Source organism: Rhineura floridana, chromosome 8 (genome assembly GCF_030035675.1).
Source record: "Rhineura floridana isolate rRhiFlo1 chromosome 8, rRhiFlo1.hap2, whole genome shotgun sequence".
Lineage (NCBI taxonomy): Eukaryota > Metazoa > Chordata > Lepidosauria > Squamata > Rhineuridae > Rhineura > Rhineura floridana.
The window spans coordinates 7,749,538-7,764,989 of record NC_084487.1 but is presented as its reverse complement, the minus strand read 5'-3'; the positions used below and the strand labels follow the sequence as shown (position 1 = coordinate 7,764,989).

The following is a 15,452-nucleotide window of genomic DNA, read 5'->3' as shown; positions in this document are numbered from 1 at the left end:
ACTTACTCCCTATCCTTTCATCATGTAAACATGCCTGGGGTCAAGTTAGGGGCGCTTGAGAAACCTGACCTTTGCAAATTCTGAAACAAACTAATCTGATCTGCAACTTCTGGACAACTTTGTGGATCACAACAAAGAGGTTGTATCCAACTGCGTTTTACTAAGAATAGACTCACTGAAATTAACAACCCTAAAATAGTTGTGTCTAATCTCCAGAGGATGTACTGTGAGTAGGACTCACATTGGATGCAACCCGTCTCTCAGATTTTTCAAAAAGAATTTTTTTTTAATGCAGGCTTTGAGAGAATATTTGTTTAGAAATGCTTATGCATGCAATTGTGTGTGTATTATGTGCCTTCAAGTCAATTATGACTTATGGCAACTCTATCAATCAGTGACCTCCAATAGCATCTGTTGTAAACCACCCTGTTCAGATCTTCAGGTCTGTGGCTTCCTTTATGGACTCAATCCATCTCTTGTTTGGTCTTCCTTTTTTTCTAATCCCTTCTGTTTTTCTCAGTAGTATTGTCTTTTCTAGTGAATCATGTCTTCTCATGATGTGTCCAAAGTATGATAACCTCAGTTTCATCATTTTAACTTCTAGTGATAGTTCTTGCTTAATTTGTTCTAACACCCAATTATTTGTCTTTCTTGTGGTCCATGGTATCCGCAATGCTCTCCTCCACAACACCCCATTTCAAATGAGTTGATTTTTCTCTTATTTGCTTTTTTCACTGTCCAACTTTCACATCCATACATGGAGATTGGGAATACCAGGGTCTGAATGATCCTGACTTTGGTGTTCAGTGATACACCTTTGCATTTGAGGACTTTCTCTAGTTCTCTCATAGAGGCCCTCCCCAGTCCTAGCCTTCTGCTGATTTCTTGACTATTGTCTCCATTTTGGTTAATGACTGTGCCGAGGTATTGATAATCCTTGACAAGTTCAATGTCCTCGTTGTCAACTTTAAAGTTACATAAATCTTCTGTTGTCATTACTTTAGTCTTCTTGCCGTTCAGCTGTAGTCCTGCTTTTGTGCTTTCCTCTTTAACTTTCTTCAGCATTCGTTTCAGATCATTACTTGTTTCTGCTAGTAGTATGGTTATTGATATTTCTCCCTTCCCTTTTCACACCTCCTTCATTAAAAATAGAATTAAGATTAAAATGGTATGCATATGTGAACATGATATGGACCAGCAGAGTGATCCATCTGTAGTTAAGAGTGAATTCCAGACTTATGATCCAGATTGTGCAAACAGGCCCTGGATAGGTGTGAGGCGTCCTTCCCTGGCTCTCCCTGTCAGGTTCCTACCTGCTCGTGGTTACTGCCTGTCTCTAGGCACCACCAGGGACTCCACCAGTCCGGACCGCTCTCTCTTATGGTTTCTCTCCCCGCTCGAGCACAGATCTCAACAGATCCCCCTGCTAGGCAACCACCAGTAACGTCCCAATACTAGTATTCCCAGAGACTCTGAATACTGGTATTGTTATTCTCTTCACCGCTGCCACCATTTGTTACAGTTCCCCTTCAGCCTTGGTCATTACCTTACCCTCCCTTCTGGTCTGTGAAACCCCAACCAAGGATCAGGCCTTTAGTAAACCAAATTAAGTATTTATTACAGATAACAAAGCTAACAAGATTAACGAGATTTCTTCTTAAGGCACATAAGCATATGGTTTTACTCAATACTAATCCGAACTCCACCTCCCTCCTGGTAAACAACTCTCTAAACCCCACCAAGCAACCCACTCAGTTCTCTTCTCCCCACCAGATTCCACTCTCACTCTTCCTTTTATACGTTCAGCCATTTTAAACACTCAGCCAATCATCTAGCATTCTACTGTCCATTCACTCCCCCTCCTCTTTCACTCCACTTACCATGTATCTTCTAAACAACCAACACTTACCATATATACATTAATATAGGAACATCACAATAGGCTCTCCCAACAATGATCTCACTTCTACAAGGGCACTTCCTTCCTTCCTTCCTACACCGGTGCAGAGCAACAGTTGCTGTTTTTGTGTCCCATTTGTGAAAATGCTATGATCCAACCCTCCACTCTGCCTCTCAGCTCCCCACATCCCTTGTAGATGTTACCCCAACTGCTTAATAAATTGGTCTATTTGGCAAAGCTTAAGCTAAAAATCCATTTTAATTATAAAAATTGGTTGGCTCCATCAATAAATTAACCAGGGTGCATGGTGTGTTTCAGGAGGAAGGTTACACCTGAAATGATACAGGGAAGGAGGGAGTCATTTTTCCAACTGGATCTGTACCAGTGCTCCACACTGACTGGTAAAAAATCCATGATCGTTAATATACCCTCTATATTATTAATATTGTTACAGTCTGATGACTGGAACATGAGCAGGTTTTGAATAAATAGCTCTGGGTTGCAACTTGATTTCTGAGTGACCCCCCTGTCAAGAGGCCTCATTTTTTATTACGTATCACGGGGGTGTGGGGGTGTGGTGCACAAAATAATTCATTGTGTCTTCTTATTTGAGATAAATGATGGTTCAAGCTGGGTAATGGAGAGCTAATTAATCCTTCCTCTCCGGACACTGCTATGCATCATGCTTCCTATTATAAGAGAACTATTTAAATGCATTGTGATTATAATTATGGGTGCTTCACACAGGCAAGCGTTTAATGGAGTTGGGAAGGGGCCTTGTTTTCAGGAATATGATGGCAATTGTTTCACAAAGGAGAGTCCAGCGGGGAGAATAGGAGTTTGTAATCAAAGGTTATGAGTAGGGTTTCATTCTTGAGTTACCTGATCTGACCCTCCCAAAAAAACCCAATCCAAGACAGCTCTGTGAACAACCTGGCACAAATCTGCATGCCTTTACCCAGTAGATACATTGCAGCATATGTATCACTTCTGGTTTGGATTCATACTTGGTATGAGATTTTGCCTACCTCTTTCGCTCTGGGTAAGAATCATTTATAGAGTGCCTTCAGTACAGACAGACTTCAAAGAATTACATAAGCAAAAGATCTTTCCCTAAAGAACACGGAGTGGAATCAAATTGGTGTGAAGGCCTTCTGACCCAGCGGATGCTTCCGTTAATGGAAGGAGGTGGTTTCTGCCAATTCCCCCTCCCCCTGAGGCCCCTAGAAAGCCCCCAAATCAGCTCCAAAGAGTTGGCAGATTCTCCAGAACAAGGAAGGAAGTGATATTGGGAGCTGCAGGGGTGGGAAGCAGGGATCAGCAAAAATCACCTTCCCTTCTCTTCTTTAGCAGAGGAATTGGCCCTCCCAGAAGTACCAGGGCACCCACTGCAGTCCACCACCATTAGGGATGGGTGACAATTTCAATACAATTCACATTTTAAGCAGAATTTATCAAATCAGTATGAGAATTGAAACATAGCCGTCCTTAGAAATTTGCATTTATTAGAATTTTGTGATGCAAATGCATATATGAGGGGAAAGTGTGCATAAAAATGAATGCATGCGTGAAAATAACATGCAAAATGCATTAGGTAATGAGAAATGGCTTGCAAAAAATGTGTACCTTTGTTAAAACTGCTTACAAAAATGTGTTTATTAGGAGAAATTCACACTAAAATATTGGAGAATTTTCATGAGCATTTTTTTTAAAAAAAATGCAAATTGCTGCAGAAATGGGGAGAACTGAATTTAAGATTGGAAAGTGAGAAACAGAGAACCAAAACTGTCAGATCTTTCCATCCCTAACCACCATCACCCATAAATTTGGAATGGCAACAGAGAAACAAAGTTCATAAAACAACAATGTAAACCAGTGTTTCCCAACCTGTGGGTCACGGCCCACAAGTGGGTTGCGAAACCTGTGCAAATGGGTTGTGGGCTTTAGATGTAAACCCAAATTAATTACTGCTTTTAAACCTTAACTGGTATGATGAATATCTCATGCCTTTTTGATTTGTTGGCATATAATAAAGGAAGACACAGACCTGAACTTACAAGATCTGAACAGGGTGGTTCATGACAGATACTCTTGGAGGTCACTGATTCATAGGGTCACCATAAGTCGTAGTCAACTTGGAGGCACATAACAACAACAAAATAATGTAAGTAAATTCAACAACAAAATAATGTAGTGTTCACTGGTAACCGAAAGTCAGAAAGACTCGAGTGTTGCATTTTAACGCTTGAGAACTGGTCTCTGGTGGCAGATGACAGTTTGCCATAAGGAGCTTGTTCAGAGAGCCAAAGGCAGAACCTGAACATCAGAGGTGAGCTGTAATAGTCGCTCAGAAGGACTCCCTGTATGAGCAACTTGTGGCAAACTGTCACCGGATCTGCTGCCAGGGTTAGTTAATAGTTATGCCAATGGTGATTTGAAGTTTGCTTAGTAAAAAATTGTCTGCTACTTTTCTGCAGATGAAACTGAGAAGTTTGACTGACATCACTCTGATGTCACAAAGTTGTATTTGTGCAAAAAGACTAAGAACTCATTGAACTGCCATGTGATACAATCCTCAATTTTTAGAAGTGAGGTTATTATTTATTTACTTATTTAAAATATTTCTATCCGGCCCTTCTACCCCACAATAGGGCACTCAGGGCGGCTACAATAAAATCGCACACATATATAATAAAACACACAATAAAATACACAATAAAACATTAAAAATTACAGTAAATTAAAATGTATAAAATACTATTAAAATACATAATTATGCATACACATACAAACATAAAACATGTATATATGTGCATACACATATAAGAAGGTGAGAATAAAAGAACTTAAAAGATAAAGATAAAAGATAAAAAAAAACTTATAACAGTGTCAGGCTGACTCGTCTAATTTATTCAGATTTTGGCTTCATGTTACCAAAATTACTCAGTTGCCACTAAGTATCTTGAGCTTGCTGATAAAATAATCTCTGTGCACTGCAAATTAGTAGTAAATATCTTTGGGCGATAGTGTTTCAGCAATGATTGGTATGAAGATGGCAGCAGCAGGCCATGTATCAATAATAATCTGAGAGTTGTTGTTGCTAAAATTTATATCCCGCCCTTCCTCCCAGTAGGAGTCCAGGCCTTAAACTTAGAGATTATGTCTGACAACCATCAAATCCTACAGTTGTCTACTCGTTGGCAATATGCAAACTCAGCCATCCCACTAATACTTGCTAAATAGGCTTTATTGTGAATAAAACTATTAAAGATATTCATAGTTCATTATATTTAATGCTGCCTATGGAACTGTATGTTTTTAGAATAAGTTTTTATAGCTTACGAATCAATATCCTGCTATCAGATTTTATTTATTATTTGATTTATATTGACGATTGGTGTTCTAACATTCCCATAAAAAGATACTGTGAAAAACTTTGTAGGTACTGTAAATATTTTGGATGGGCTCATACTCCCTCTGAAAGAGCAGGTCCATAGTCTAGGGGTGCTCATGGATCCATCTTTGTCGCTAGAGGCCCAGGTGACCCCAGTGGCTTTGGCTGGTAAGATAGCTGTGGCTGTTTCTGGACCAGGATAGCCTGACCACTGTTGTCCATGCGCTGGTAACCTCCACGCTGGATTACTGTAATGAGCTCTACGTGGGGCTGCCCTTGTAGTTAGTCCAGAAGCTGCTGCTGGTGCAAAATGAGGTAGCATAACTGCTCACTGGGGCAGGGTATTGCCAACATGTTACTCTGCTGCTGAAAGAATTGCATTTGCTGCCTATTAGCTGCCAGGCCAAGTTCAAGGTTCTGGTTTTGGTGTACAAAGCCCTATGCAGCTTGGGACCAGGACACATGAAAGGCCGTCTTACCCCTTATATATCCAGTCGATCACTGCGCTTTGCAGGTTAGGGCCTCCTGCAGATACCATCTTATCATGAGATGCGTTCCAACAGCATAGGAACCGGACCTTTAGTATAGTGGCACCTACCCTTTGGAATTCCCTTCCTTTAAATATTAGACAGGCACAATTTCTGTTATCTTTTCTGCGCCTGCTGAAGACCTTCCTCTTTCAAAAAGCCCGCATTGCAGGATTTTTGCAGTGAGCAGGAGGTTAATGGCCTTATAGGCCCCTTTCAATGCTTTTATTCCACAATTCTATAATTTGAAGTCTTTTAATTAGAGACCTTATCCCAGTCCACATCTGTGTTGGAATTATTTGTAAAATGTTTTTAAAGATTTTTGAAAGTTTTTCTTTCTAAAAATATGCTTTGTTTCTAAGATTTTTTTGTATTTGTTTTTTAATTATTTTTAAAAATACGTTTTATAGATGTTTTTAGTATTTTGATATTTGTTTGCCACCCTGGGAGGAAAGGTGGGACATAAATTTAATTAAATAATAATAATTGTGATTATGATGATAAAAATAAATATTTCAACTAATTCCTCTGTAATAACTGTGTTTAGTAAATTTTTGCTTGGATGCCTCAAGTAACGGTTATAAAATAGGCACACCCGGGGGGGGGGGAGGGCTGTAGAATACTGGAAAAGCTAGACCTTTATTCTGATTGAGCAAGGTTCTTCTTGCATTGTTAAATACAGTTACCTTTTAGTTGCAGATAAATCTAAACCTTGAGGGGTTACGCAGAAATAGGCACATCTGTCAATTTCGGTTTCTCTCAGTTTCTTATTTTTGCAATCTTAAATTCAGTTTTTCACATTTCCACATCGGTGTTACTCATTTTTTTAAAAAAAGTCTTAATGAAACTCATCAGAATTTTAGTGCAAATTTCTCCTAATATACACATTATTGCATGCAATTTTGTGTAGTATACACACTTTTACAAAACAGTTTTCCCTAATATAATGCACTTTTGTATGTTATTTTCAGTAATATACTCATTTTTGTGCACACCATGCATTTTCAGACACATTACTTGGCTAGAGAACTGCATTGCAAAATTTGGAGACATGCGAGTTCCAAAGGATTTATCTGTTTCAGTTCACATATTGTTTCAGAAAGTGTGAATAAGGTAGGTTCTCCTTTAAATGCAGGCTGAATCAAATTTCTCTCCCATCCCTAGAGAAGCAACAGGTTTCACAGTCAAGTTTGGTTCAATAGCATCTGCCTGACTTGAGAATTAGCTCTTACAATTTTGTCACCTAGTACTGAATTCAGAACTGCATTCCCCAAATAAATGTGAATGCATAACTGCCACATGTTAAGGTGTTTCCTGGGTTCCTCTGCCTTTAAGAACAGTGGAACAGGCAAAGCTCTATCTCTGTTGAGATTTGGCAGCCCTCCCTCAACCTTTGACCTGTTCCACATGTGGCATGGATTGTGGCCAAATTGTGGCAAAAAGGCATGAGAATGGCAAAGCGTTTCACTGTACCCCCAAAATCCCTGTAGAAAATGTTGAAATAATTATGATTTTATGGTTCAATGCCTACCAGTTTCCACATCAGGTTTTTCCAAGTGCCATTTGATCCTTGTATGTGTTTATATTAGGGTTGCCATGTCCATGGCCTGAGACTGACCCTGTATCTTTAGGAGAAGAGAAAGTCAGCCAAGTGCAGGTGTTCTTGCAACCCTGTAATGGGAAAAACCACAAGGTGGAATTCTCCCTTCCCCCTGCACAACTTTTAAAGATACAGAAGACCTCTTGGTTGCCAGGCCCAGCCTGTATCTTTAAAGGTTATCTTTAAAGATATCTTCTGTATCTTTAAAGGTTATGCAGGGGGAAGGGAGAATTCCACTTTGTGGTTTTTCCCCTTACAGAATTGCAGGAACAGCTGCACTTGGCTGACTTTCTCCTCCTAAAGATACAGGATCAGTCTCAGGCCATGGACCTGGCAACCCTAGGCCACACAGTGTTAACGGATCTGGACTGGAGTATGCATTCCTCAAGGAGTTTTAAACACTGTTTCATACAAGCAGTTATCCTAAACATGCTCACATGAAAGTAAGCACCACTGGAATCACTGGGGCTTCTGAGCCAAATATAGAAGGATCAGGCCTAGGAAACTGTTCAAAAAGTGGTTAAAGAATAAACACACACACCCATTTAAGAAAATATGCACTGAAAATGAGAATTTGCATGTTTATGAATTAGAAAGAGGAGGCTTTATTCTGCAAGGCAGATTAGGGATATGCAATAGGCTCTGATAGTGATGTTAGTTAATTCGGATTAATTAAACCAGCTTTTTAAAACGCGCCGTCTTATGTGCACAAGCAACAGAGAGTCTTGTGTCATCTTAAAGACAGGAATTGCAGAAAAGCAGAGGAAGAGGGGCGCCTGGCAAAATGTGTGCAACTCCGTCCATTTGTTATGGCTAGCCTCTCCTATGTTCTCTCAGATTTCCTCACCGCACTTTAAACAAACCATCATCCCCAGCCCACATACCTGACTTTCCAAGAGCAAAACAAGGAAAAGAAGTACTAGCTGCGGAACTGGAGCCAGTCAGAAATTAAAATCACTCCAGCCAGGCAGAACGGCAAGGTGGATCAGGTCTTGTTGGTTGCCCCAGTAGTAAGGCAAGGGTGAAGAGACGGGCTAGAGCAGCCTTTCCCAACCAGTGTCCCTCCAGATGTTGTTGGACCACAACTCCCATCAGCCTCAGCCAGCATTGCCAGTGGTCAGGAAAGGCACACTGGTTGGGAAAGGCTGGGCTAGAGCCAAAAAGGAGCCATGGAATAGGTACAGGAAGAAAAGCCAAGTTTTGCAAAATGGACATGTAATGCAATCCTATGCATATTTACTTGGAAGCTATGCTGTGTTCAGTGGGGGTCACTCTCAAGAAGGTGTGTATAGGATTGCAGCAGCAGCAGCAAGCAGCAGCAGCAGCTTCAGAGACTTGGATGGATTCAATCACATACCAGCAAATTCCGGTTGGACTATTGAAGTGGATTTAGCACTCATGTGGCACAAACCCACTCCTACCCACTCCAAAAAATTCTTGTGGTAAGGAAACTGCCCTGGAAAAATCAGGATGCATGCTCAATAAACAAGACATAGAGAAGCTACCTGGCACTCACTGCCCAAGCACCATTTGAAACCCTGGCCTAGGAAATGCACAGGACACAATCCAGTCAGAAAAAGGAGTTCAGCAGGGGCACCTTAAAGATAGATGTCTGTGCACTCCAGATGTTATGCACAAAATCAGAAAAAGGAGCAGCAATCGCTGATGATCGCTTATTTGTCACATGTCTGGAATGGAAACCATATTTGTTGGATCAGTATTTGCTCTTTTTGTCACTTTAAGTCCGTAAATCATTTGTAATTAATTATGTTTTTTCCCCATTTGCATTGTGTTTCCTTTGCATTGAAATGAATGGGGTGAAATAATGTATAGACAATGTAACTTATGAAACTAATTATGTAAATTACATAATTTCCCCTCAGCAGGCAGAAAGGCAAATAACATAGTTTTGGACAGAAGATGAACTGCAGCAGAAATGGCACTGCATGCAACAGGTATAGGGTGGAATGTCAAACGGTGCCTTCTTACAATTCCTAACTGAGGCAGAAGCTTTCATGGAGGAACACAGGGAGGAACTGGGGCACCACCAGAAGAAGAGATGGAACTATAAAGGTTCACTGCAAACAATTTATTGGGCCAAGTGCATTTCAAATTTTGTGAGTCTTCTTCAAGGCCTGCAGATTTAATCCATTCAAAGGATCAGGAAAAAAACCTGCTATACTATCTTGAAGCCCACCTCATCAGATGCATGAAGCATCAGTGGGTAGATTATATTTACACATAAAAACATAAATCCGGGGGGGGGGGTTGAGAAGGAACGTTGAGAAGGATTATGATTAGGAAGTGGGGCTAGAAGGTCCATCAATGGAAGAGACACGTGTGTTATCAATATTATTATAATGCAAGGCACACATAAAAAAAGAATTGTTGCAGCTGAACTCAGGGGAACTTTGGTTAGTTTAAACTATGGTTTGTTAACTAACTAGGATCATAAACCATAGAATTGTAGAGTTGGAAGGGGCCTATAAGGCCATCAAGTCCAGCCCCCTGCTCAATATAGGAATCCAACTTAAAACATACCCGATAGTTGGCTGTCCAACTGCCTCTTGAATGCCTCCAGTGTTGAACAGCCCACCACCTCCCTAGGTCATTGATTCTATTGTTGTACCGCTGTAACAGTTAGGATGGTTTTCCTGATGTTCAGTTGAACTTGAGTCCATTATTCCGTTTCCTGCACTCTGGGATAATCGAGAAGAGATTCTGGCCCTCCTCTGTGTGACAATCTTTCAAGTACTTGAACAGTGCGATCATATATCCCTTTAGACTTTTCTTCTCAAGGCTAAACATGCCCACTTCTTTCAGTCTCTCCTCATAGGGCTTTGTTTCCAATCCTCTGATCATCCTTGTTGTCCTCCTCTGAACCTGTTCCAGTTTGTCTGCATCCTTCTTAAAGTGCAGTGACTAGAACTGGATGCAGTGCTCAAGATGAGGCCTAACCATTACCAAATAGAAGGGAACTAGTACTTCACACAATTTGGAAACTATACTTCTGTTAATACAGCCTAAAATAGCATTTGCCTTTTTTGCAGCCACATTGCACTGTTGGCTCATATTCAGCTTGTGGTCAACAACAATTCCAATAAACGTCTCACAGGTAGTATTGCTGAGACAAGTATTCCCCATCTTATAACTGTGGATTTGGTTTCTTTTTCCGAGGTGTAGAACTTTACACTTATCCTTGTTAAATTCCATGGCTTGCCTGAACAAAACATAGTTTACATTAACCAGACTTCTCCTGAGTTCAGATGTAACAAAACTATTTTTAGTTTTAAAATGGAAGCAAAGGTTTTGATCTCCTTGTGGCATCCCTGTGGAGGAAAAGGGGGAACATATGAGTGTGAGGCTTCCTGTTGTTTCTATACATAAGACTGAACCCTCACTGTTTGAACTAACTAGCAAATCCTTTGGTTGTCATATGATACTTCTTTCTGTTATGCTCAAACATTTCTAGGGCAAAAGAGCATGTTCTGTAGCCATCTCCTCACACCGGCCTTCTCTGAATCTGGTTCCCTGTGCTTTGCTAGCAGCTATTCCACTGTTGCACATTTGCCAAGAGATCTGTGAAAAATGTGTAATGTCTCTTTTAAATGTCTTAAGAGCAAACAGCTAGGGCGAACACTTCAATTAGGAAGGTGGAAGAAAAATCACACACTAAGGCTCAACAGCTATGACTTTAGCAAGAACAGGCAAGCAAAAAGAGACCAGGAAACTTCCTACTGTGAGTACAAAGTGTTAGTTGTGCCCCCATTGGGGAAGTCAGGCTGATCAGAATTTAATTCAAAAGCACAGGGGAGAGAGGCATTGGTTCCAACATCTACTCAATCTCCAGCTACCATAGTTGAAAGAAAATTTCCACAATAATAATTCCATGGATGGTTTTCTTAACCAAGAAATATGACGTGCATGTTAAAACCCTGTGCCAGTGATCCAGGAAGAAGCCTCTTAGCTCCCTGAACTACTGGCAAGGTAAACCTGAATCTCCAAAGTATAGACACATAGGTTCTGCTGTATTGCACAGGGCAATGAGTATAAGGGCCAAGCCACACTTTACATTAAATTCTATCCCCACCACCACCGGATGGAGGAAGGAAAGCTGGAGAAGCTGCTTCACCCTGTTGGCTCTAGTTGCTTTTAGATCAAAGATGCCCTCCCCCAGTTGCTTTTTAACTCACAGGGGAAAATATGGAGCCAACTATGGTTGCCAGGTTCAGGGCCTGAGACTGATCCTGTTTCTTTAGGAGAAGAGAAAGTCAGCCAAGTGCACATTTTCTTGCGACACTGTAATGGGAAAAACCACAAGGTGGAATTCTCCCTCCCCCTGCATAACTTTTAAAGATACAGAAGACCTCTTGGAGACTGGGCCTGGCAACCAAGAGGTATTTTGTATCTTTAACAGTTGGGCAGGGGGAAGGGAGAATTCCACCTTGTGGTTTTTCCCATTACAGGGTTGCAAGAACACCTGCACTTGGCTGACTTTCTCTTCTCCTAAGGATACAGGATCAGTCTCAGAGATTGAACCTGGCAACCCTACAGCCAATGTATCCTCCCCAAATTTCACCCCCCCAACAGGTGAAATAGCAGTTTGGGGCAGGTGGTTTTGAAGGGTTAAGCAGCCTGTCTTTGTCCTACTTTGTTTCCTCTATCTGACTTGCTGCCTGAGCAGGGTGAATTTGGCTTTTGCAAACAACAGTGCAGAACTCCATGGGCTCCTTCTGGGAGGAAGGGTGGGGTGATGAGGAGGAGGAGAAGGAGGAGGAGGAAGGAAGAGGGAGGGGGAGGAGGGGGAGGAGCAGCTTGAACCTAGAATGTGAGATAACTCGTGAGACAACACTCCCAAGGATTACTTTGGGGCATTCTTGGCCATGGAGATTACAAGGTGGGCCAAAGTTCCTGCCGTGAACGTGAGTTTGGGCTGTCATTTTGGAGTGGCAAATTGAAGCCATTGTTGTGCTGTCAGCAGTGGTGGTAGGAAAGAAACATCTCAAAGGGATAGTGCCAGGTGTGGGGATCTTCCTTGAACAGGTGCATCCCAAGAGTAATCTACTTGTACATGTCTGACACCAACTGGAAGACAATTCCACTTTGGCATGGGGGAGAAATTTGGTTCCACTGGCATTTAGAGGTGAACCAACCTAATTTGCACTTTTCAAAGCAATATCGAACTGAAACACAACCATCCTTCATAATTCACGTCTCTAAATTTTTCAGTCCATTTCTCCAGCCACGTACTGTGTACACAAATGCATAAACGTAAGTAAAGTGTGCACAGAAAGTGCACATATTGGTGAAAATAACATACAAAAATGCATTGCTTTAGGGGGAATTGGTTTGCAAATATTTGCATGTGAGGCTAAACTGCATACAAAAATGTATATTAGCATACAATTGTACTAAAATGTTGATGAATTTTCATGAGGACTTTGTGGAGAACTGAAGATTGGAAAATGAGAAACTGAATTTAAGATTTACCAATCCCTACTTCCACCACAGTGAGCAGATATTTAATATCTGATTCTAGGTTCTGGAGAGGAGTGTGATGTTCCTATATTAATGTATATATGGTAAGTGTTGGTTGTTTAGAAGATACATGGTAAGTGGAGTGAAAGAGGGGGAGTGAATGAGCAGTAGAATGCGAGATGATTGGCTGAGTGTTTAAAATGGCTGAATGTATAAAAGGAAGAGTGAGAGTGGAATCTGGGGGGGGAGAAGAGAACTGAGTGGGTTGCTTGGTGGGGTTTAGAGAGTTGTTTGCCAGGAGGGAGGTGGAGTTCGGATTAGTATTGAGTAAAACCATATGCTTATGTGCCTTAAGAAGAAATCTTGTTAATCTTGTTAGCTTTGTTATCTGTAATAAATACTTAATTTGGTTTACCAAAGGCCTGATCCTTGGCTGGGGTTTCACAGACCAGAAGGAAGGGTAAGGTAATGACCAAGGCTGAAGGGGAACTGTAACAAATGGTGGCAGCGGTGAAGAGAATAACAATACCAGTATTCAGAGTCTCTGGGAAAACTAGTATTGGGACGTTACTGGTGGTTGCCTAGCAGGGGGATCTGTTGAGATCTGTGCTAGAGCGGGGAGAGAAACCATAAGAGAGAGCGGTCCGGACTGGTGGAGTCCCTGGTGGTGCCTAGTGACAGGCAGTAACCACGAGCAGGTAGGAACCTGACAGGGAGAGCCAGGGAAGGATGCATCACATGTGGTGGCAGTAGCGGTGGGATACAAACAACAGAGAATCCAGATACGAACCAAAGAGAGTCCCAAAGACACGTGGTGACAAAGGAGACTACGTCACAGGTGTTGGCTGTAGCAGTGAGATACGAATACTAGACAATCCCTAATAGTTGTGTGGCAAACAGAAATAACAAAACAAGATTACTTGTGAGAGTGACTGGCAAAGAGTGTGTGGCAAAGTGTGAGTGAACTCAAACACCATGGCTGAATACATAAAAATGAAAAGAGAGGAGCTGGTGGAGAAGTGCATAACATTCAATTTACCTCACGAGGGTAAAGGGGTAGATGAATTGAGGGTAGCACTTATAGGATTTGCTACTGCCCAGCAAAAACAGCCGGTCAGGGAAGAGACCCCAGAAGGATATTTAAGCAATCCCGCTTATATAGAGTACTTGAGAGAGAAGTTGAAGTTGGAAGCTGAGAGATTGAGGATGGAAGGTGCAGAGAAGGAAAAAGAGAGAGTTGGAAGCTGAGAGATTGAGGATGGAGGCTGAGGAAAAAGACAAGCAGAGGGAGTTGGAAACTGAGAGATTGAGGATGGAAACTGAGAGAATGAGAGTGGATGCGGAGATACAAGGGGAAAGATTAAAATTGGAAAGAGAGAAGTTTCATTCTGATGAAACAAGAAAGGACAGAGATGGAGCAAAAATAAAAATTACTCCAAAGGACTTTGCTGTCTATGAGCCTGGTCAAGATCCTCAAATTTACCTCAGCACCTTTGAAAAAGCAGCTCAGTTGTGGGGGCTACCTGAAGATAAATACATGCAGTATTTATCAAACCTGATTAAAGGGGAATTGGCTGAGGTATACCAATATTTCCCCTCAGACAGGCCCGTCACCTATGCTGAATTCAAAGAAGCAGTGTTTAACAGATTCAGACTGGGGCCTGATTATTTTAGAAAGCTTTTCAGAAACTGCCAGATACAGACAGGGAGGTCTTTCGTGGAGCTGGGGGCAAAACTGATGGGCATATTTGGGAAATGGCTGACAAGTGCAAAAGCTCAGTCTGTGGAGGAGGTGAAAAACCTCATGATATTGGATCAATTATACCATCAGTTACCACCAGAAATAAGGCTCCTGGTCAAAGACAGTTCCCCTACATCAGTGCAGGAGGCCACAGAGATGGCGGATCACTTCGCCTCCAACAGAACTGGCTGGGTGGGGAAAACATCAAGAGATTTTAAACCCAGACCATATAACGCTGGCAGAAGGGATGTGGTACCACGGAGAGTGAGTCCTCCAGTAAAATCTGAAGGGCACAGGACACCCCAGAGTGGATCTGTGTACCCTAAAAGTGAGGAGAAATTATGCTACAAATGTGGTAGACCGGGGCACCTACGTTTTCAATGTGAGGTTGCCAACCCCATTAGTAATCCTGCTCAGACAAGGGCAGTGAAAACAGAGCCCAAGGCTTTAGAAACAGCGAAAAAGTTCAGTTCTGCCAGATAAACTGGACAGAAGTAACAGACCTTGATTCAAGTCTGAGAGAGGAAGTGAGTGTACAAGGGGCAAATTATTGGGCATTGCTTGATACTGGTGCCGCTCAGACATTACTGAGGCCAGATTTAATAAAATCTGAGGTAATATTACCTCAGGAAACTGTGACTATCCAAGGAGTAAGGGGTCAACCAGAAAGTTTGCCTGTGGCCCTGGTGGATATGGCTTGGAGAGGCCGAGAGGGCCGATATAAAGTAGGCATTAATGCCCAGCAACAAGAACCAGTAATACTGGAAAGGGATGTAATGGGCGCCCAAGGAAAGATCTATGTAGTGACCAGA

At 41.7% G+C, this 15,452-nt stretch overlaps 1 protein-coding gene across 9 annotated transcripts in view; it reads right to left on the bottom strand.

Annotated features, from left to right (window-relative positions):
- PLXNA4 (plexin A4) overlaps positions 1 to 15,452 on the bottom strand; it is a 748,486-nt gene that overhangs the window by 280,394 nt on the left and 452,640 nt on the right. Inside the window, exon 5 of one of the 9 annotated variants that reach the window (XM_061638100.1) lies at positions 1,087 to 1,137. The exons of the other annotated variants lie outside the window; for them this stretch is intronic. Coding sequence (XP_061494084.1) covers positions 1,129 to 1,137 — 9 coding nt within the window. The 3' untranslated portion in view covers positions 1,087 to 1,128. Of the gene's footprint in view, positions 1 to 1,086; positions 1,138 to 15,452 lie in introns of those variants that run through there. 9 annotated transcript variants of the gene reach the window in all.